Below are 22,998 nucleotides of genomic sequence, written 5' to 3'. Positions count from 1 at the left end.
AACCCGTCTTAAAACACTGGGACTGGTTTTCTTCATTCCTTTCTTTCCTACTTTCCTTCCTTCTTTCTTTCATATAAAGTAGGATTCCGACGGCAAGAGCCAGTCAAGGGACAAAACCTCAGACAAAAAGAATATTATGTGTTAGCAACGGTTATCTTTTCTTCCTTGCATGCGTGTTTTGTTATTGTTGTTGTGGTGGTGGAGGTGATGGTGATGTTGATGGTGTGTGTGTGTGTGTGCGTGTGTGTGTGTGTGTGTGTGTGTGTGCGCGCGCGCGCACTTAAGTATGTCCGTTTGTGTGTATGCGCATGCGTGTCAGTATGTGTGTAAGTGTTAGTGTTAGTGTTAGTGTGTGTGTGTGTGTGTGTGTGTGTGTGTGTGTGTGTGTGTGTGTGTGTGTGTTGGTCATTATTTCAACGTTATGCAATGGAATCTTAAACAAAAAAGAAAAAAACCCAAAACCCAAAAACAAAACAAAACAAACAAACAAACAAAAATTGGTGTGTACCGTGAGTATGTGTATGACAGCATGCTCGAACCGTATACAAATTTAGATATGCGACGCGAAAGAGAAACTTTGGGGATGGAAACAAAGTACAAACACACACACACACACACACACACACGCACGCACGCACGCACGCACTTACGCACACACACACACACACACGCACGCACGCACACACACACACACACCATCATCATCACCATTCAATTTACCATCATGAAATAAAATCTTGACTTGATTTGACTTGACACACACACACACAAATATATGTATCTCTCTCTCTCTCTCTCTCTCTCTCTCTCTCTCCATTTGTGAGTTTGCCTTTAGCCCCCAGACTTCAGCTGCATACGTAAGTACAGGTTCAATTTGTATATCAAACATTTTCCAAAATAGATGATAATCAATCGAGTTAAGCTTTTTTAACGATTTCAGTATTTCTATTACACCTTTCTTTGCTTTCCTACAAGATTCTTCCCACGCATAATTTAAACTTAATTTTGTTGAAAATACTATTCCCAAATACTTATATGTATTAGTTACTTTAACATCAGCATTTCCATATAACCACTTTTCATGTACTGAGAGATGCCCACCCATTTCTGAATGTACCGATTCACTCATCCAATACTGTATTATATGGGGAAACGGGTAGATATCCTTTGTACATAAAAACTTTTGTGAAATGCATAAAATATTGGTTGAAATTACTGAAGCTTCCGCAATCACGTTTGTGTAAACAGGCTTATGATATGATGTTATTACAAATGGATTTAGGTAGAGAAAACTGGGCTTATTATGTTAAAAAGATTTTGTCTGAACATGGTTTTGGAATTGTGTGGATGTCCCAGGAAGTGGGAAATGAACAGCAGTTTATTTCGGAATTTAAAGATAGACTTATTTGTTCTTTTAAACAAAATTGGCATTCTGATATGGAAACTAAAGAAAAATATAGTTGTTTTTTTTCATTCAAAAGTATATTTCAAACAGAAAAATTCCTGACAGTCATTACAGATAAGTGGCAAAGAATAAACTTTGCAAGATTTCGACTAAGGACACTTGGGTTTAATGCAAATAAAAGATGGTTTCAGCCTGGGACATCCACAGAATCACCATGTCCTTTGTGTGCTTTCAGTGTAGATGATGAAAAACATTACTTGTTTCAATGTAAATCATTCGATAGGGTAAGAGTTAAGTACGAGTTCTTTCAGTCTGATGTAGCTGAAAGGCACGACATTGTTTCTGCTTTGTCGTCTGATGACGACCTCACAATACTGTCAATAGCTAAATTTCTTGTAGAAGCACAAAGAATAAGATGTAGTCTTACGGTTCAGAACGGTGCCAGAGTGCATGAGGGGGATGGTAATGTGTGATGTCTGTTGTCTTGTGTTCAGACTGTGGGCCAAGTGGTAAGGTAGACATTGGACGGTATCGTTGATAGAATGGATGGTCGAGTAATGGTGTTTTTGTCTTTTTGTTTTGTTTTTGTTTCTGTTTCTTCTTTTCTTTTCTTTTCTTTTTTAATGTTTGTTGCTTCCTTATTGTAAGGATGTTGTATTTCGAAAAAAGCTGTTTTGTTTTGTTTTGATGGATTAAGCAGAGTGTGGTATGGTACTTGTGGTGACATAAGAATGAACCCTATCACCCCCTTGTCAATAGACCTATGCAGGTAATGACAATAAAATATCAAAGCGTCAAAGCGTCAAAGCGTCTCTCTCTCTCTCTCTCTCTCTCTCTCTCTCTATATATATATATATATATATATTAGCATGCACTCAGGCCCGATAAGTGTGTTGGGTCATGTTGCTGGTCACACATCTGTCGAACAGATGTGGCGTTGCGTTTACGGGGCGGGGCGGGGGTGTGGGTGTGGGCGGGGGTGTGGAGTGGTGGTGTGGGGTGGGGGTAAGTGGGGAGGGGCGGGGGGGCGGGGGGGGGGGGGGGGGGGGGGGCGTGGGAGGCTGAGGGCGCTAGTGTAGGAGGAGTACAAAGCCTGGTGTGGAGACATGCTGATTGTTGCAGGTGTCAGTTGTTGGTTGATTGTGCGACAGAACACCAGAAGTGGTGGATCGCCAGCACTCTGGAAATGAAAATGGAAAGTTCGCCCATGCTAATCTGCTCTTGGAAAGGTATGACTGGCTTGTGTGTGTGTGTGTGTGTGTGTGTGTGTGTGTGTGTGTGTGTGTGTGTGTGTGTGTGTGTGTTCGCAACTGCGGATGCACAGTCGTCGTATATGTGAATCTCCGCAGGCTTAAAAAAACAAAAAACCGATGTAATTTCTTGATTTACCCATTTACTTGATCTTTATTTATATATTCAAAAGTGACACTTCGCTATTTTTCTTTTGATTCGTGACCAGTAGATAAAACGTGCTTGCTCGTTCACCGCTTTATGACATGGACATAGTCAACCGCAAAGTGACAGCCGTATGATCGACTCGTTTCCCCACTGCAATGGGAATCCATTTACAGCTTAGTCCTTTATGAAGCAAAATGACTCTCAAACAAGGAGGCAAGACAGCACTTGCTCTTAGTGCTGCAGCTTTTGGGGGCTTGTTGGCCTTTGGGGACCACTCCAATGCCGATTGTCCTAAAACCCTCTTGGCCGAGAGAGTGGGGAAGACATTACACACAATACAATACACAAACTTTATTGTCTATACTTTGGTACAGAGATTTTCTTTTTGGCAGCAGCACATGTCCAACATAAGAAGAAAACAACAAACAAATAAAATGAATAGAAAATAAAAAGATAAATTAAAAATTAAATGGCACCAAATGGAAATAGCTATATGCAAATATACAGGTTACTGAAATTTACGTGCCTCTCCATTTCAGTCAGCCAAACCGCATTGCACATCTACCCCCCCCTCCCACACACACACACCCCACGCACACACACCATGCGCACACACACGCACACATACACTTTCTCTCATCCCCTCTCTCTCTCTGTCTCTCTCTTCACAAGAAATGCAACTACAAAGATCATCGTTCATTCCTGCAATCACATTTTAGCTCAGATAGTCGGGACAGCAGTTGTCTCCTTTGCTGTTCTGATGGTTATGGTTGGACACGACTGACTATCATACTCCTTGTTTTATGGTACGTATCACTAACTTTAAAACAAATATACTCATCAATAATCATGAACAAGAAACAATGAAAGATAGAGCCGTTCTAGTTGAGCGTTTTGTTTGCAATATAAAATTGTTAAAAGCGTCGCCGATATGTTCTTCTTCTTCTTATTATTGGTTTTTTTATTATTTTTATTTTTTATTTTTTTTAGTTAAAACCTGGACAGGCAAAGGGTACTTTATTCTGTCTCAGTTTTCAGTTTCAGTTTCAAGGAGGTGTCAAAGAGTGCTGACAGATCCATAAACAATATATCCTACTACATCTGTGCTGAAAAGAAAAGAAAAGAAAAAAATACAGACAAGGGGTAGGTATACAATTGTTGATGATGATGATGATGATGATGATGATGATGATGATGATGATGACAACGACGACGTTACTGTCTGCCCACGGACGAAGAAGAAGCAGAAACAGAAGGATCAGAAGAAGAAGAAGAAGCGGAAACGGAAGAGAAGAAGAAGAAGAGGAAGGACCACAGGCTGTTTCCTTCCTACCGTCTGACCATCTCGGTGCTGTCCTTCAGCGCGCTCTTCGCCAGCGGCCTCTCACAGAGCAGCATGGGCGCCGCCATGGTCTGCATCACCACCAACACCAACACCACCACCAACCGCTCGGCCCCGGGCAACCACAGCACGGTCAGTTACAGTTTCTCAAGGAGACGCTACTGCATAAATACAAATCCACATATATACGCTGCACCACTTCTGCTAAGCAGATGCCTGATCAGCAGCATATATCCTTCTTCGTCTTCTGCGTTCGTGGGCTGCAACTCCCACGTTCACTTGGATGTACACGAGTGGGATTTTACGTGTATGACCGTTTTTATCCCGCCATATAGGCAGCCATATTCCATTTTCGGGGTGTGCATGCTGGGTATGTTCTTGTTTCCATAACCCACCGAACGCTGACATGGATTACAGGATCTTTAACTTGCATATTTGATCTTCTGCTTGCGTATGCACGCGAAGGGGGTTCAGGCACTAGTAGATCTGCACATATGTTGACCTGGGAGATCTGAAAAATCCCCACCCTTTACCCACCAGGCGCCGTTACCGAGATTCGAACCTGTGACCCTCAGATTGAAAGTCCAACGCTTTAACCACTCGGCTATTGCGCCCGTCAACAACGTATGTTTTAAATCTGGTAAACTTTCGCCAAATTATGTTTTATCCGTGTAGTTGACAGCTTCAGTTTCAAGAAGGCGCCAGAACGTGTGGAAAGCGTCTTATAGAATTATCTTTGACATACCTGATCGTTTGCATTTTAAGATGATGCACATTTGTGTTAGTGGTTTGTGATCATTGTTTCTCTTTTGAAATCTCTGCATGTATGTTTACAGTGTGTGTGTGTGTGTGTGTGTGTGTGTGTGTGTGTGTGTGTGTGTGTGTGTGTGTGTGTGTGTGTGTGTGTGTGTGTGTGTGGCATTATGATCACGTGGATGATGTTTGAATATTCAACCTGTGGTTGAGGTGACAGTGTGCGTTATACGCACTGGGCAGGAGTGGGGTGTTATTACGGAAATCTCACTCGTGATGATCAATTTTATCATAGAAATTATATTTTTGACTTGTCATGTGCCCTGAGCATTATTGTATCTTTACGACAGACGCAACAGAAATCAACTATTATTAGTATCATTATCATTAGCAGCAGCAGCAGCAGTTGTAGTAGTAGTAGTTCCTGCTTCTGCTACCACTGTGAATGTTACAAGTTTCATTTCATTTGTTAGTTCATGGTACTTATCTAATAACATTCAGTTTGAATAGTTCTGCTGCTTCTTTATTTTTTAGTTGTCCTTTTTTTCTTTTTCTTTTTTAAAAATCAGTTTGGTCAAGGTGGACACATTTTCATCATGTGTAACAGTGCATGTAACAGTGTAGTTTTATAACATATAATAGACATTATACCTAGCATCGGCGCAGAGTTATGGACAGTTTGCTTAGCTAACGTAATGTGAAAATAACACAACCCATACATTGTTTTCTGAAAAGAACAACAACCCCCCAAAAAAAAACAACAACAACCAACAACAAAAAAAACAAAAAAACCCCAACCCAACAACAACAAAAAATCCCAAAAACAAAAACAAACAAACAACAAACAAACAACAAACAAACAACAAACAAACAAACAAACAAACAAAAAACAACATAGGAGTATCTTATGTATGAACACATTTCCTCTATAAAACACCCATTACACAGTCATGTTAAACATTATACTGCATACACATGTGCACATGAATACACACATACATATATTATTTACATACTCGCATACTTACACATTCACATACATCTGTTCTTCAAGTATAAAAATATATCATTGAACCTTCATCATTGTTGCGCATTTTGATCTTTCATCATATGTTGTTATGGGTTATTCTTTTCAAGAAGTTTTATATATGGACATCATTTTCTCGTAAATACAACGCTTAACATTTCCATTGAATGCATATATCTTTCTAAGTTATAACTATTTCTTAAATCATTCAGAAAGTGCTCTATACATGGTTTAATCTTATTTATTCTGCATTTATAAACAAAATATTTTGCAAAACGGATAATATAGTTGAAAGTTTCATCTGTTTTTGTAATTCCATCATTTCCAAAGTTCTGTTGCTTCTGTCGTTGCATTATTTTCTACTGGTAATGTGTTTCGGCTTCTTCTCCGCTCTTCAGCCTCTGTTATCACTGATGCTTTGTATCGGACCTGCACCATTATTGATAATTTTTTTTCTTCTGTTCTGTGATTAATGACCTACGTCTATGAAGGTTTTGTTTTGTTTTCGTCTTTGATGACAAGTGCTGTTGGGCATTTTTTAAATATTTTTTTTTCATGTACGTGTTTACGACCATAGCAGCTGCTGCAACCGTTCCTTATGATCTTTTCGCATTGCATGCCATCCCCCCCCCCCCCCCGACCCCCCAAATCCCTCCCGCACCCCTCCCACACCAGCCCAGCTTCTGTCTCATAAACATGTCACGATGTGACGCAACATATTGTCCCACCTGCACGATGGAAACGCCGGCGAGGATACAGCAAGAGATAGATATATATTACATATAACACATGCACACAAAAGGAATAGAAAGCTAACAAGAACAAAAATCATGTGTCTTTTACATAAACCACATTGTCAGCAAGTATTCGTGTTGCAGAGCCAGCGAAACAAATTCTTGTGCGCGCACACACACACACACGCGTACGCACACACACAAACACACATACACACGCACGCGCGCGCACGCACGCACACATACACATGTACACACACACACACACACAGAGTTATGTTCACATATATGTGTGTGTTGGTGGTAATTTTTTTATTATTATTTTTTTTATAGAAATAATTGAAAATCAAACAAACTTTGTTAACACCAGATTTGGATTAGATATAAACGAAGCGTGCTGCACAAAGAGCCTCGCTTTGTCGTCTCATCCGAACGACTAGCCGTTCAGATCGATTTTCCAGTCAAACTTGGGAGAAAGAGCGAGGGCGGGATTAGAACCCAGACCACCACGGACTCTCTGTATCGGCAGATGAGTGTCTTAACCATTCTGCCACCTTCCTCCAGAGTCCTCCTCCTCTACTTGTCTGCCAGTACAAAAAGACAAAGAAAGAATAAAGCTTCTTTTGACTCACCAACCACGTTTCCAGGAAACCATAGACTGGGACAAGCAGACTCAGGGCTGGATCCTGGGTGTTCGCTTCCTGCTGTACTACCTGTGCCAGCTGCCCTCGGGCCACCTGCTGTCCTGGATGAGCAGCACCGCCATGGGCACCGTCGGATTCCTCTCCATGGGAGCCTTCGACGTGCTGACCGTGCCGAGCGCAGAGCGCAGCCTGGCGGCACTGTTCGTAGTTCGCGCGGCACAGGGGATTGGAAACGTGAGTGCTGCCCAGTCTTACAGTGGTCAACAAGGGGGCGGGGGAGGGGGAGGGTGCGAGTCTTCAACTGCCTACCTACTTCTGGCAGCATTATTTCATATCATTTGTATTTCTTTTTATCACAACAGATTTCTCTGTGTAAAATTCGGGCTGCTCTCCCCAGGGAGAGCGCGTCGCTACACCACAGCGCCACCCAATTTGTTTTGTATTTTTTTTCCTGCGTGCAGTTTTATTTGTTTCTCCTATCGAAGTGGATTTTTTATACAGAATTTTGCCAGGAACAACCCTTTTGTTGCCGTGGGGTTCTTTTACGTGCGTTAAGTGCATGCTGTACACGGGACCTCGGTTTATCATCTCATCCGAATGACTAGCGTCCAGACCACCACTCAAGGTCTAGTGGAGGGGGAGAAAATATCGGCGGCTGAGCCTTGATTCGAACCAGCGTGCTCAGATTCTCTCGCTTCCTAGGCGGACGCGTTACCTCTAGGCCATCACTCCACTTCAAGACTCTACTCAATGAGAGGGAGCCACTTCTCAATTGAACGGGGAGGGTTTGCAGGCCCCGCTTTCGTGGTGGACCTTTCGTCGCTTACAGAGCGAGAAGTAGGTCATATGACGTCATGGGCTGCCCACCTCCGTAACTGGCTTCTCTGAGTTTGCACTGCCTTTGTTCGGTCAACTTTTCGGCAGAGTTTATAAATGGATCAGTTCGAATACGTAGTAGCAGAGATGTGACAGGAGACACGCTCAAAGTAAACATAAAAGACTAAAGCAAATAATGGGTGTAATTATGAAACCAAACAGATCTTGTAAACTTGCAAAAATAGTCACCGAAAATGTTAAAAATCTTTCCGTTAGAACAGCGATTTCCACGACAAAATTTTCGCCTTTTGGTGACTTGCACAAAACAGGAAATGGAAACGCACATGCGCAAGCGGTTCTCGCTAAAAATAACCGTGGAACCTCCACGTAAATGAAACGAAAGTGGGTCTGCCAACCCTCCCTAGTATCTCTTGCAGCATTATCAAGGTCCTACACCATGAGAGGATGGCTCCTCAGTATCGTGGTTTGGGTGTGCGTGCCAGCTGTCTGGGCACACTCAAGCCATAATTCTTTCGGGTCGCCTTCTCATAAGGTAGAACTCCGACGAAACTGCCTTACAGGAAAGTCTCGTTCAATCAGTCAATTTATTATTGTACTCATTCATGACACACTCTGGTATAACCACATAACAAGATCCAATGGCCTTGCTTAACTCTCTCCATACGAACGGCGAAAGAGACGACGTTAACAGCGTTTCTCCCCAATTACCACCATCAAAATATTACAAGCGGAAGGCTCTTACACTGAAGAGGTGAATGTTGACAAATGATACCACAATTCTGACGACGGAAGCTAAACGTTGGGTCATTCAGACACCCACTGGACATCCGAGGGGTCTGTGTAGAGGAGAAGAGAGGACTGGCCGTACTGAGTGGGTTAAACAATCCCTCAAGGAACTGTTGAGGGAGGGAGACGAAGAGGGAGATAGGGGAAGATAAAAAAAAACAAACAACCAAAAAAAACCCGATGGATTGACACACAACCGGTAGACTGGAGGAGTCTGGTGAACAGTGGTTCTGTGTGGTGCTCCAATCACTCTTCACAGAGTTGGGGAAGAAGAAGAAGAAGAAGAAGAAGAAGAAGAAGAAGAAGAAGAAAAAGAAGAAGAAGCAGAAGAAGCAGAAGAGGAGGAGGAGAAAAAGAAGAAGAAGACCACGGAAACCGCTGGAATGTCTTCACATTTGTGTAGATGATGGATTTTTGCTGGACGTTTCACTGTGTGGCTTTATTTTACACAACCCTGAAACACAGTGATCATCAGGGTTCGACGCCCGGTTTCGGCATGATGCGGTGTCCTCGGGAACGGCACTCTACTCCGAATTCCATCACTCCACTTAGGTGTGAGTGGGTACCTGAGTTCGGCTGTGTGAAAGTGAAAACGACAGAAGGAGAGGGCTGGGCCCACGCTGTTCAAAATGATATCCTAAACATGTTCACATATCATCCTAAAGCGCACAAGTGTAGGCTACGTTTGAAACGCAAACCAGACACACACACACACACACACACACACACACACACACACAGACAGAGGGGGGTGGTGGTGGTGGCGGATAGAAACAGAGCCAGCTGTCAAGAATCACATTTCATTTACCGTTTCATGTATTTTTAGATTCATTCATTGCATGTTTTCAGGCCTTCATCACCACGTTCTGTTGCCTTCCTTCCTTCCTTCCTTCCTTCCTTCATGACGTGTTTGCAGGCCTTCATCACCACTTCCTTCCTTCCCCTTCCTTCCTTCCTTCCTTCATGACGTGTTTGCAGGCCTTCATCACCACTTCCTCCTTCCTTCCTTCCTTCATGACGTGTTTGCAGGCCTTCATCACCACCTCCTCCTCCTTCCTTCCTTCATGACGTGTTTGCAGGCCTTCATCACCACTTCCTCCTTCCTTCCTTCCTTCCTTCATTCATGACGTGTTTGCAGGCCTCCATCACTGCTTCCTTCCTTCCTTAATGACGTGTTTGCAGGCTTCCATCACTTCTTCCTTCCTTCCTTCCTTCATGATGTGTTTGCAGGACTTCATTACCACTTCCTCCTTCCTTCATGACGTGTTTGCAGGCCTCCATCACTACTTCCTTCCTTCCTTCCTTTATGATGTGTTTGTAGGCCTTCATCACCACTTCCTCCTTCCACCCTTCCTTCCTTCCTTCATGACGTGTTTGCAGGCCTTCATTACCACTTCCTCCTTCCTTCCTTCCTTCCGTCATGACGTATTTGCAGGCCTTCATTACCACTTCCTCCTTCCTTCCTTTCTTCCTTCATGACGTGTTTGCAGGCCTTCATCACCACTTCCTCCTTCCTTCCTTTCTTCCTTCATGACGTGTTTGCAGGCCTCCATCACCACTTCCTCCTTCCTTCCTTCCTTCATGACGTGTTTACAGGCCTTCATCACCACTGCCTTCCTTCCTTCCTTCCTTCATGACGTGTTTGCAGGCCTCCATCACTGCTTCCTTCCTTCCTTAATGACGTGTTTGCAGGCCTCCATCACTTCTTCCTTCCTTCCTTCCTTCATGATGTGTTTGCAGGACTTCATTACCACTTCCTCCTTCCTTCATGACGTGTTTGCAGGCCTCCATCACTACTTCCTTCCTTCCTTCCTTTATGATGTGTTTGTAGGCCTTCATCACCACTTCCTCCTTCCACCCTTCCTTCCTTCCTTCATGACGTGTTTGCAGGCCTTCATTACCACTTCCTCCTTCCTTCCTTCCTTCCGTCATGACGTATTTGCAGGCCTTCATTACCACTTCCTCCTTCCTTCCTTTCTTCCTTCATGACGTGTTTGCAGGCCTTCATCACCACTTCCTCCTTCCTTCCTTTCTTCCTTCATGACGTGTTTGCAGGCCTCCATCACCACTTCCTCCTTCCTTCCTTCCTTCATGACGTGTTTACAGGCCTTCATCACCACTGCCTTCCTTCCTTCCTTCCTTCATGACGTGTTTGCAGGCCTTCTTCACCACTTCCTTCCTTCCTTCCTTCATGACGTGTTTGCAGGCCTTCATCACCACTTCCTTACTTCCTTCCTTCCTTCATGACGTGTTTGCAGGCCTTCAGCACCATTTCCCCCTTCCTTCCTTTCTTTATGACGTGTTTGCAGGCCTTCATCACCACTTCCTCCTTCCTTCCTTTCTTTATGACGTGTTTGCAGGCCTTCATCACCACTTCCTCCTTCCTTCCTTTCTTTATGACGTGTTTGCAGGCCTTAATCACCACTTCCTCCTTCCTTCCTTTCTTTATGACGTGTTTGCAGGCCTTAATCACCACTTCCTCCTGCCCTCCTTCCTTCCTTCCCTCCTTCCTTCCTTCATGACGTGTTTGCAGGCCTTCACCACTACTTTCTCCTTCCTTCCTTTCTTCCTTCACTTTGTGTTTTCAGGCCTTCATCACCTCGTCCTGTTTCACTATTATGGGCAAGTGGACTCCACGCCACGAGACCTCGCTGCTGCTCGGGTTTGCAGGAACAGGTCTCTGTTCACACACACACACACACACAGAGACACAGACACACACACACACACACACACACATACGCACGCACACTCACAAACACATACGCACGCACACACACACACACACACCTACGCACGCACACTCACACACACATACGCACGCACACTCACACACACACACACTCACACACACGCACGCACACGCACACACACAAACACACACACACAGACACACACACACACACATGCAGACACACACAGACACACACACACACACACAAGCACACATACACGCACAGACAACCCCCGCCCACCATGCGAGTACAAATATCAATGGACAATGGATAAGGGTAATGTTGTCCACAAAGACTGCACAATTACCAACAGATGAAACATAAAGGAAAACATCAGTATCGTTGTTGTTGTTGTAATTGATGATGTTCTTGTAGCAGTAATAGTTGTAGTAGTTCTTGTTGTTATTGATGCTGCTGCTAACGATTATGATGACGAAGGACGATGGTGATGAAAGCGACAATGATGATGATGATTATTATTGCAGGAGTCTTCGCTGGAGCATTTCCGGTTTTCTTTTTATCTTCTTTCGTTTGTGAAGATCCGTCACTGGGGTGGCCCTGGGTCTTCTACATCTCAGGTAATTAGGATAATTACTAATTAAGGTTAGATTTTCAAGGCCACATAGCTCCTCACAGACACGTGGACAGTGAGTGTGTACGTGTGTGTGTGTGTGCGATTTTCTCAAGGACGCATCACTGCGTTCGGACAAATCCATATATGCTACACCACATCTGCTAGGCAGATGCCTGACCAGCAGCATGACCCAACGCGCTTGCTCAGACTCGGGCCTTGAGTCCTTGCATGCATATTTGTGTGAATTTCTTGTTTGCAATGGGTTCTTTTTCAGTGCGCCAAGTGCGTGTTGCACACAGGACCTCGGTTTATCGTCTGACACACACACACACACACACACACACACACACACACACACACACACACACACACACACACACACACACACACACACAACCACTGTGTAATACTCATAATTGTCATAGATAGATAGATATGACATCACGCTATGATTATTATAACCATTGTATTTCATGCAATATTTTGATTTCCATACCTTTGTTTGCTTGCTTTCTGAATATGTTCTAAACCATGTCTTGTTTTATTTTGACTATCATCTTACTGTACCTTACTGAAATCGATTATAGTTTCAAGTACCGAAGTTATTTGTTTGAGTAGTTATTGTGTCCTTTGGCCTGACGTATTTTTCATAAAACTGAATTTCCTCAGCACATGTTACGCAGTGTAAAAATATTAGCATCCCACTCCCCTCCCTGTATTTGAAAGCTTACTGATGTCTTTCTTTGTCAAGGACAGCATGTCGTACAGCAGTGCAGTGCAATTCAGTTCAAACCAGTTCAGTGCAACGCAACACAACGCAACGTAACACCAAACTACACAACGCAAAGTAACGCAACGCTAAACTGCACAACGCAACACAACACAACACAACGCAACACTAAATTGCACAACGCAATGCAACGGAACAGAAAGCAGCACGGCATAGCACAGCATCACACCACACCACCCCACCCCACCCCACACCACTTTGGAGAAGGAGTTAAAGGTAAAACAAAGATGAAAATAAAGAAGAAAAATTGATGGCGCTCCTGTGTGGCGACGTGCTCGCCCCGTTGACATACAACACACCACAACACAACATATAGCAATACAGCACAACGCAACATATAACAACACAACACAACACAACACAACACAACACAACATATAGCAATACAACACAACGCAACATATAACAACACAACACAACACACCACAACATATAGCAATACAACACAACGCAACATATAACAACACAACACAACACAACATATAGCAATACAACACAACACAACGCAACGCAACACAACACAACGTCACACAACACAACGTAACACAACACAGTTTCAGTTTCAGTAGCTCAAGGAGGCGTCACTGCGTTCGGACAAATCCATATACGCTAAACACAACACAACGTAACACAACACAACACAACGTAACACAACACAACACAACGCAACAAAAAAAAAAAACAGGACAGTACGCGACACGACACAGTACAGTACAGTACAGTACGATACGATACGATACGATACAATACGATACGATAAGATAAGGTACGATACGACACGACGTGACACCACAATACAGTCAGGACAGAACAGTACGATACGATACGATACGATACGATACGACAGGATACGACACAACACACATTTTCAGTAAAGAATAGTACAGTACAGTACAGTACAGTACGAGATCAGGCGATACGATACGATACCACACGACACGACACGACACACTTTTTTCAGGCGGCCTTTCCCTGGTGCTGTCAGCTGTGTGGTTCCTGCTGGTTACCGACGATCCCGCTGTGTCACGCTGGATGGGCCAGGAAGAGAAGAACTACATCATGGCTTGTAAACAGCACGAGATCGACCCCGGGAAGGTGCGGTGTCTGCCCACTGTGTGTCCGTCTGGTCTGCGTGTTTGTTTATTTGTTTATTCATTCATTTGTTTATTCATTTATCTATTTATTGTCGTTTTTTTTTTTGGTTTTGTTTATCAAATCAAAATTATTTTATTCATCAGCGTGCCTGCGTTCGAAAAGGACTGAAAACTGGCACGTTCGTTCATTCATTCATCTATTTGTTTGTTCGTTTGCTTGTTTAATACACTTCATCTGCGTTCATCTCTTACTCCATCTCTCTCTCTCTCTCTGTCTCTCTCTCTGTGCGACGTTGTCTCTCAGTTTGACGCTGCGCTATACCTGTACATTATACATGTATTAAGTATAGCAACATTTATATTATGCCTATGTATTTGTGTGTATCTCTCAGATCAACGGCAGATGTGTAAGTCGGCCAAAGTGCTAATGTCTTCACCGTTGGAAAATAAAGATTCATTCATTCATTCATTCTTTCTCTCTCTGCGTGTGTGTGTGTGTGTGTGTGTGTGTGTGTGTGTGTGTGTGTGTGTGTGTGTGTGTGTATGCGTGTGTGTGTGCGTGAGTGTGTGAGTGCGTGTGTATGTGTGTGTGTGTGTGTCTGTGTGTGTCTCTGTCTCTCCATCCCTATCTTCCTCTTTTCCCCATTCTTGCGCTCTGTCCACCGCACCTCCTCCTTCTAATTGTTTAGCCAGGGCTTCATTGTATTGTACGACAATGCATGAAATCATGTTCTGTGCATACTAATGTAATGCCTAGGTCAAGTTGCACATTCTGCTGTTGCGAATATTTCGCCCTTCACTTTTTTTCTCTCCCTCTTTATTTGTCCAAAAGGTCTGATGTTCAAAAGAAGCAGATTGTGCTTATTCCTTTACCCTCCTTGAACGAACATGAATGAATAAATAAATGAATGAATGAATGAATAAATAAATAAACAAACAAATAGGTAAATACATGAATAAATGAATGAATGATAGGAAAAAAAAAGAAAAAAAGAGAGCTAAATACATGAATGAATGAATGAATAAATACATGAATGAATGAATAGATAAATAAATACACAAAAAAGAAAGAGACGAATGAATGAATAAATGAAAAACCAAACAAATAAATACAAACACAAATAAATGAATAAGCAATGAATAAAGAAACGATAACAAATGAGTAAATAGATAGATAAATAGATAAATAAATGATATATAAACAAATAAATAAACAAATAAACAATGATATAGATACATGAATAATACATAAATAAATAAATAGATAATTAAAAGAACAAATAAATAAATAAATAAATAAATAAATAAATAAATAAACTAATAACTAACTAAATAAACGAATAAATATATAAACAAATGAATAAAAAATTCGTTCCGTTTTCGTTTCTGTTTCGTTTCGTTTCATTTCTCCTCCAATCTGACAACGACAACCGGCCGTGAAGGTGCCGTGGTCAGCCATGTTGCGGAGCGGTCCGATCTACGCCGTGGTGCTGGCACAGCTCTCGGAGGAGTGGTTACTCTTCCTGTCCGTCACTGTTGGCCCCGCCTTCTTCACTGACGTCATGCAGCTCACAGCAGGACAGGTGAGGGCAGCACACCACCAAATAACGATGATAATGATGAAGGTGATGATAATAACAACAAAGGTGATAATAATAATAATAATAATGAAGGTGATTATAATGATAATGATGTTCAAGATAATGCTAATAATCATTTCACGGCAGGGTAAATGAACAAAACGGCATACACGTAAAATGTCACATGTCTATATGAGCGTGTAGGTGTGCGAAACTGAAACCAGATTGAATGACACAGGAAACGAATGATGAGCGTCCCAATGGCAGCTGTCAGTCGGCTCAAACCCAGGCAGTCAACCTGTTGTGCAAATGACTCCGTGTTTGTAAAGCGCTTAGAGCTTGGTCTCAGGACAGGCGCTATATAAAAGTATCCATATTATCATCATGATAATATGCTACGAAAACTACAACAAGAGCACACTACAGCTGCTGCTTATCTTCGTTCGTACGCTGTGGTTCCCATGTTCATTCGTACGCAGGAGTAGGCATTTACGTGTATGACCGTATTACCCCTGCCGTGTGTGTGTGTGTGTGTGTGAATGTGATTTCGCGCGCGCGCGCGCGTGTGTGTGTGTGAACATGTGTGTGTGTGCGCGTGATTTCGTGTGTGTGTGCGTGTGTGTGTGTGTGTGTGTGTGTGTGTGTGAGCGCGCGCGCACGCGCGTGAGTGAGTGCGTGCGGGCGTGTGTGCATGCGTGAGTGCGTGTGTGTGTGTGTGTGTGTGTGTGTGTGTGTGTGTGTGTTTGCAGGCAGATACTGTGTGTGGCATCCCCTACGTGATCGTGATTCCAGCCTGTACGCTGTTCGGACGTCTCCTTGATGTCCTGAGACAGAGGGGAATTTTGACGACTGTCAGAATCAGACGACTGGCTCAAGGTGTAGGTAAGCACAGGGCCCAGCACACAGCCTTGGGCAACGCCGACAGTAAGAGTGGATTCAGAAGATCTGTTTCCGTCTACAAGGACAATTTGCTCTCTGTCAGAGAGATAAGATCGAAACCAGTTGAGGGCAGTGCTTGTAATTCCAAAAGTCTGATTCAAACTTGAAAGAAGAATAACGTGATCTATTGTATCGAAGGCTGCAGATAGAAGAAGTAGAAGAACAGAAATATTGTCTTGGTCTAGAGAATTCAGCAGATCATTTACATGCGTAGAAGATGTCCGGTTCCTGTTTGTGCGCCTTGATGTTCTATCTCACCCTCCCCGGCCCCCAACATTCCTTGGGACACAGGTACACTTGGTAATAGATATATTCTGTTCTAATTTCTATTGTATTATGATAATACTGATGATGGTGATGATGACAACAACGAGACCAACAACAATAATGATAATTATGATAATGATAATGATGATGATAATGATGAAAATGATTATAATGATGATAATAATTGTGATGATGATGAGGATGGTGGTATCAAAATAACACGACTATTACTACTTCTACTGCTACTACTGATGATGATGATGACGACGAATGCAACATCTACTACTACTACTTCTGATGATGATGATGAATATGATTATGATGATGTCGCTGATGCTGATGACGATAAAACACTCACTTCAGTAAGTATATCAGGACTACACCTGAAAGCCAGCCAGTCTCACCGTGCCCCGTTTGTTGCAGCCAACCTGGTACCAGCCCTCTGCTGCCTTCTGATGGCTCTGCTGTCCCCTGAGGACAGGGTGGCCACAGTGGCGGCCTTCGCGGTCGGCGTGGTGACCTACACGTGCTGCACGTCTGGCTTGATGGCCAACATGTCCGATCTGGCTCCGCAGCAGACAGGCGCCGTGCTTGCCCTGTGCCAGGCCCTGTCCGTCTGGGTGTCCTTCTTCGTCCCTGTCTTCGTTGACTATCTCACGGTGCACGTGAGTCCCCGAGGAGAAGTTCATTCTTTTTTTGGACTCACTTGTGTGAACAGTGTGAGTCTATGTAATGACCCAGTGTTCGGGTGTGTGTGTGTGTGTGTGTGTGTGTGTGGTAAACTTTAACATTGTCATTTTTTTCTCTTTGTAATCTGACTTCTCCTGTATTTTCTGTTTGATGCCCTTTTTTGTTGCTTGCCTATCATCTCTCTTGTACCCTGTTTCACAGTCACGCCTAATATCACTCAAAGTGTATCCTTTTCTCTGTATATTCCCCCCACCCCTTTTAGTACTTACGATCAATTATGATATCATAGATTCCTTTGATCATTGTTTTACTTTGTTCACTTGAATGTTTAATAATGTTGTATACTGCATCCCTTCCATAAGGGGCAATGGCCTATGATGAATAAATCATCCGGTTCCGAACCCATTTTATTACGATCCCCATTCAACCTCCACTCCCTCCACTCGCCCCCCAGACACACAGACAGACACACACACACAGCCACACACACGTACACGCACACACGACATACCTAATATCACTCAAAGTGGAAAGACGTTCAGTGACAGAAAGAAGGTGGCAAGATGATGTTGTGTCTGTGAGAGGGGTACTGGGCTCACTGGAGTACGCTCACTGGCCTTGCATGTTCTCGTGTTACTCTCGATTTCAGAAAACGAAGGAGGAATGGAACACAGTGTTCTACATCACCGCCGCCCTACAGCTGCTAGGTTTTGTGGGCTTCTATACCTTGTCTTCGGGTGAAATACAGCCCTGGGCCCAGGCGGAAGAGAGCAGACCGCTCCGACCGCTTGAGCCAGCGAGTCGTCAGCACACCTCGTACTGAACGTCATGTGTTAGTGACGTCACCACGCCTCGGAACTGACGCTAGGCTACTGACGTCACGAGGCCTCGAACTCACGCTTGTCATTGCCATTATCACGCCTCGAACTGACGTCTGTTACTGACGTCACCACGCCGCAAACTAACGTTTTGTATTGACGTCACCACGCCTCGAACTGACGTTTGGTATTGACTTCACCACTGCTTCGAACTGATGTTTGTTATTGACTTCACCTCGCCTTGAACTGATGTTTGTTATTGACGTCACCACGCCTCGAACTGACGTTTGTTATTGACGTCACCACGTCTCGAAATGACGTTTGTTATTGACGTCACGACGCTTCGAAATGAAGTTTGTCATTGACGTCACTACGCCTCGGAATGACTTTTGTTATTGACGTCACCACGCCTTGAACTGACGTTTGTTACTGACGTCACCATGCCTCGAACTGACATGTTATTGACGTCACCACGCTTGAGTTAAAAAAAAATTATTGACGTCACCACTGCGTGTCTTCGTTTGTTTACAAAATGTCGCTTGAGTGTTTGCAGCAGCAACATACATCAGAACCAATGCCCGAAAAGTACTGATAAAACTTTCTTGAATGAAACGTGACTAAATAGTCCTTGTTTGAACTACACAGTCTTGATGTACATCCCACATGGTTCAAAGAGACATTTAAATGCTCTTTAAAAGACCAATGTTTGCAAGATGGGTTTAGACATATAGACATGAAGATAACGATACTATATGCCAATACTTTCAATCAAATTTTGGTTAAGCTGCTTATTTTACAGTGTTATCAAATAATTTCTTTTTTGAGTTTGTAATGTTTCGATCAGCCAATAACACACTGCCTGTTAATAGATAACGTTACGACAATCTGCTCTGAAATGAAAGAATCTGTGATAAATATTTCCTCAAACGACAGTTCTGGTGTGTTTCACTATCTTTTTTGTACCCCTTTTTTGATACCACCAGAGAAAGATACTTATCTACTGCCCAAACTCCATCTGATGGTTTAAAAAATATATAAAAGAGGAACATTGTTAAAAAATTAAATCCTTTGCTTTAGTTAATACTTCTTTGCTCGACAGTACACATATTAAATCCTTTATCTCTTCTATACGTATTTCTGCTCAATTAAACTTTATTTATTGCTGAAATAATTTTGTCTATTACTAAAGAAACACTACTTGTTAATGTGTATTAGCTCGAGTGGGTTTTGGTTTTTGATTATTTTTTGACATCACTCTTTTTGGTTGTGTAGTGTGTGTACAAGATAAATGTATGTATTGTTTCAATGCCACTGGGGAACACGGGGGGAGGGGGGGTGGGGGGTGGGGGTGGGGGGAGTGAGGGGCGGGCGAAGTGGAGGAAGGGGGGCTGCCAGTGGGGAAGGGGGGTGGGGCGGGGGGCACATGAAATAAACAAATTTCTTTGCCTTGCTTTGCTTTGCCTCAAACTGACGCTGTGTTAGTGACACCACCCCGCCTCCAACTGACGTTTGGTATGGACTTCATCACTGCTTCGAACTGACGTTATGACGTCACCACACCTTTAAGTGTTATTGACGTCATCTGCTTCAAACCAGTGAGCAGGGGAGATTATATCACTAAGTTATCCACTAAATGATACACAGAGAATAACAACATAACTATTTGCTTGGTTCACTGTCTCTCACAACATTGTGTCTAAGCATGCAGATTTCTTAAACCGCCAGTTAGGTCTGCATCTTGTTTACAAACATAGTAGAAATAACGATTTTTCTTCTTGTTCTTCTTCACACAAACACATACAGATTCAAGATTAAAAAAAAAGAAAAAAAAGCTTTATTGATCAAGGACAAAGGGGTGGGTTGGTGTGAATGTGTTCGTTTTTACAATAGTGATGATCAATGGTGATCATGATGCCTATCATTTGTAGCAGGAGTTGTAGTAGAAGTAGCAGTATTTACAAAAAATATTATTGTTGTGTCGTTAACATTGTTGTTGTTATTATTGTCACAAGGACAGATAGGAAGACCAGGCAATACCTAAAATCTGTATCCTGAGTAATAAAGTTTTAAAATCTTGAATGTGTGTGTGTGTGTGTGTGTGTGTGTGTGAGAGAGAGAGAGAGAGAGAGAGAGAACAAACCCGAAGGCATGCATTGCGTATGGCTGCATGGTCGAAGGGACTGAACTCGTGCGGTTTTTTTTTTTTCGCGATTATCTTCCTTTTCTGTCGAAATTTTTCAAACTGACGGCCCGCTCACAAGGGCACCAAAGCTTGCAAATTTGCCTTGTAATTCTTTACTTCCTTAAAGCTGTTGATTAGGTCTATTTCTTGTTAATAAAAGTAGGTGTTAGAAAACGATTTTTGCTATACACTCACATGCACACACACTGGCACGCACACACACATACACCCACACGCACACACATAACTAGAGGGGAAAGATGCAGCCAAAACGAACCCAGTGAGCGAGACACGCAGATAACACTGCCCGATCAACGGGACTGAACTCGTGCATTATTTTTTGGATCGCGATCATCTCTCTTTTTCTGTCGAAAGTTTTCATCTGACGGTGCACTTCCAGTAGTGCCAGAACTATTTTAAGGTTTTTTTTTTTTCCAGTTTCTCAAGGAGTATCTATCTATCTATCTACACACTCACGCACACAACCTTTAATACGGGCGGTGGGTTGGAGGTGTGTGTGTGTGTGTGGGGGGGGGGGGGGGGGGGGGGTAGTAGGCGAGCGAATTTTGGAACTGTGCGTGTGTGTGTTGTTACTTTACGGACAAAACAATGCTTTGCGTGCAGCATATCTTCCCTGACCTGCCCAGTTTTACCTGGTTGTCATGATTTTTACTCACTAGGTGCTACTTAATCAGCCGTGAAGCTTTCTTTTCTGTTCCCCAGACTGAAGAAGTTGTACTCCAGCGAAAATTTGCTGAAGCTGAAAAACAAGATTGGAACAGACTGCTGTTGTTTTTATATTTTACTACTTGCGGTGTTTACTTCAGTATATTCTGTACAAGGAACGGAAACCATGGCCCCAAGAGAGTGTGATCTTTTTGTACTGACCCACTTTTCGTACTGCCCTTTCTGTCCTGGTCCCCTTTGTAGACATGTCAAACCAAACTTGTACACCAGGGTACGTTGTTCTTGAAAGCTTCATACTTGAAACTCCACTGACTGCTGACAAAAGAAACATTCGGCTACATCCGCATTTCTTCCCCTCCACTCCTGTGTGACCAATGGAGTGAACTTACACGCATTGTTGTGAATACTACTCATTCCGTCTTGAAGGGAAAAAATGGGAGATATTGCCAGAAATTCCCATGGACCTGCATGCAGAAGAAAGTGGTCCCCTGTGGACTATCACTACGCTTCATGCTGGCCCACAAAGCTCAAGATGACGACTTGTACCCCACCATCCAGTCCGTCATGAACGTTGCCAGCTCCAGAATCCATGAAGCCATTCATAAAGACACTTGCATCCAGGTTGAATCCGCTTCCCTTTGCTTCACTTCAATTAGGGAAACTTTGGAGATAATTGAGGTAATAACCTTAATGACTCCCAAGTGGCACTTATAAAGAATCAGTGTAAAAGAAGAAAAGAAAAGAAAAAAAGAACTAAGGGATCTCTCGAGAACCCACGTTAAAAAAATGAAAAAACGCTGCCTTCGAAATAGGACATTTTTTTTTTTACTGTACACATTCAAGGTCTCCCCTTGCTCCTAACAGCACAACATCCACTGTAAAGGAAGACAGTGAATTCCTGGGAAGCAAACAATTTACTGCTTCCCTTTATACGTCAGACTGTTTCCCCTCACAGGTGAAGCACAAGCTTAGGTCCCATCGTCTGATGAACCAGACATAATAAAACGGATAAAACCAATAAGAAAAATGTGAAATGCGATACAAGTGGTTTCAAACAAACCATGAGCAGCTGGAAATATTTGACCCTATTGTCCTTACAGAGTGTCCCTTAATGAAGAACAAAGCATCCATCTATCGCCTCCCTGACTGCTTTGCCCCAACCTTCAAATCCCCCATTGATGTTGCCGACCAAGCACTAGTCACCCACCAGTGAGCCGAATGTCTCAGATCGCATAGATTTCATGAACTTAAAAAAGCGTGATGATACATCATATGAAACAGAGGTTCAGACGAAATTTGTGAGGATGCCATGGTACAAGCAGACATCGAGATGCATCCAAATGTGCCCCAAGACAAGATCTTGCTCTGGAAACATCCATACAAGCCTGGACCCATGATTTTTACCGATTTGAAGCAGAGAAGGAAAATTAAAAACAATCTAACCGCTGAACAGAGGAAAGCCCTCAGATCGCTCAAACTACTCCCTGTTTCTCATGGTATCGCGTCTCGCTGTGCTGATAAGTCAGGGGTCACTGTCATAACTGATCTTGAACAAGATGATGAAAAATTTCTAGGACAGCTACATAATACCCACCACGACGGCATCCTTCTAGCAGATCCCACTCCCAAAATGAATGTGACAGTAAAAGGCTGGAGTATGAAATGGCCAGAAAATGGACAAATTGCTGCAGATGTAGCTGAATACATTAAAAATTA

The 22,998-nt window shown here is 43.0% G+C and overlaps 1 protein-coding gene across 1 annotated transcript in view; it reads left to right on the top strand.

Annotated features, from left to right (window-relative positions):
* LOC143294113 (sialin-like) overlaps window positions 1-18,418 on the top strand; it is a 19,166-nt gene extending 748 nt beyond the window's left edge. The window contains exons 2-10 of the mRNA XM_076605546.1: window positions 2,557-2,634; window positions 4,166-4,277; window positions 7,307-7,537; window positions 9,402-9,480; window positions 13,987-14,120; window positions 15,562-15,702; window positions 16,533-16,623; window positions 17,329-17,570; window positions 18,245-18,418. Coding sequence (XP_076461661.1) covers window positions 2,557-2,634; window positions 4,166-4,277; window positions 7,307-7,537; window positions 9,402-9,480; window positions 13,987-14,120; window positions 15,562-15,702; window positions 16,533-16,623; window positions 17,329-17,570; window positions 18,245-18,418 — 1,282 coding nt within the window. The remainder of the gene's footprint in view (window positions 1-2,556; window positions 2,635-4,165; window positions 4,278-7,306; window positions 7,538-9,401; window positions 9,481-13,986; window positions 14,121-15,561; window positions 15,703-16,532; window positions 16,624-17,328; window positions 17,571-18,244) is intronic.
* Window positions 18,419-22,998: the final 4,580 nt, after the last annotated feature.

Source organism: Babylonia areolata, chromosome 19 (assembly GCF_041734735.1).
Source record: "Babylonia areolata isolate BAREFJ2019XMU chromosome 19, ASM4173473v1, whole genome shotgun sequence".
Classification (NCBI taxonomy): Eukaryota; Metazoa; Mollusca; class Gastropoda; order Neogastropoda; family Buccinidae; genus Babylonia; species Babylonia areolata.
The sequence above is the reverse complement of the archived record's forward strand: the minus strand, read 5'-3'. Positions and strand labels throughout refer to the sequence as shown.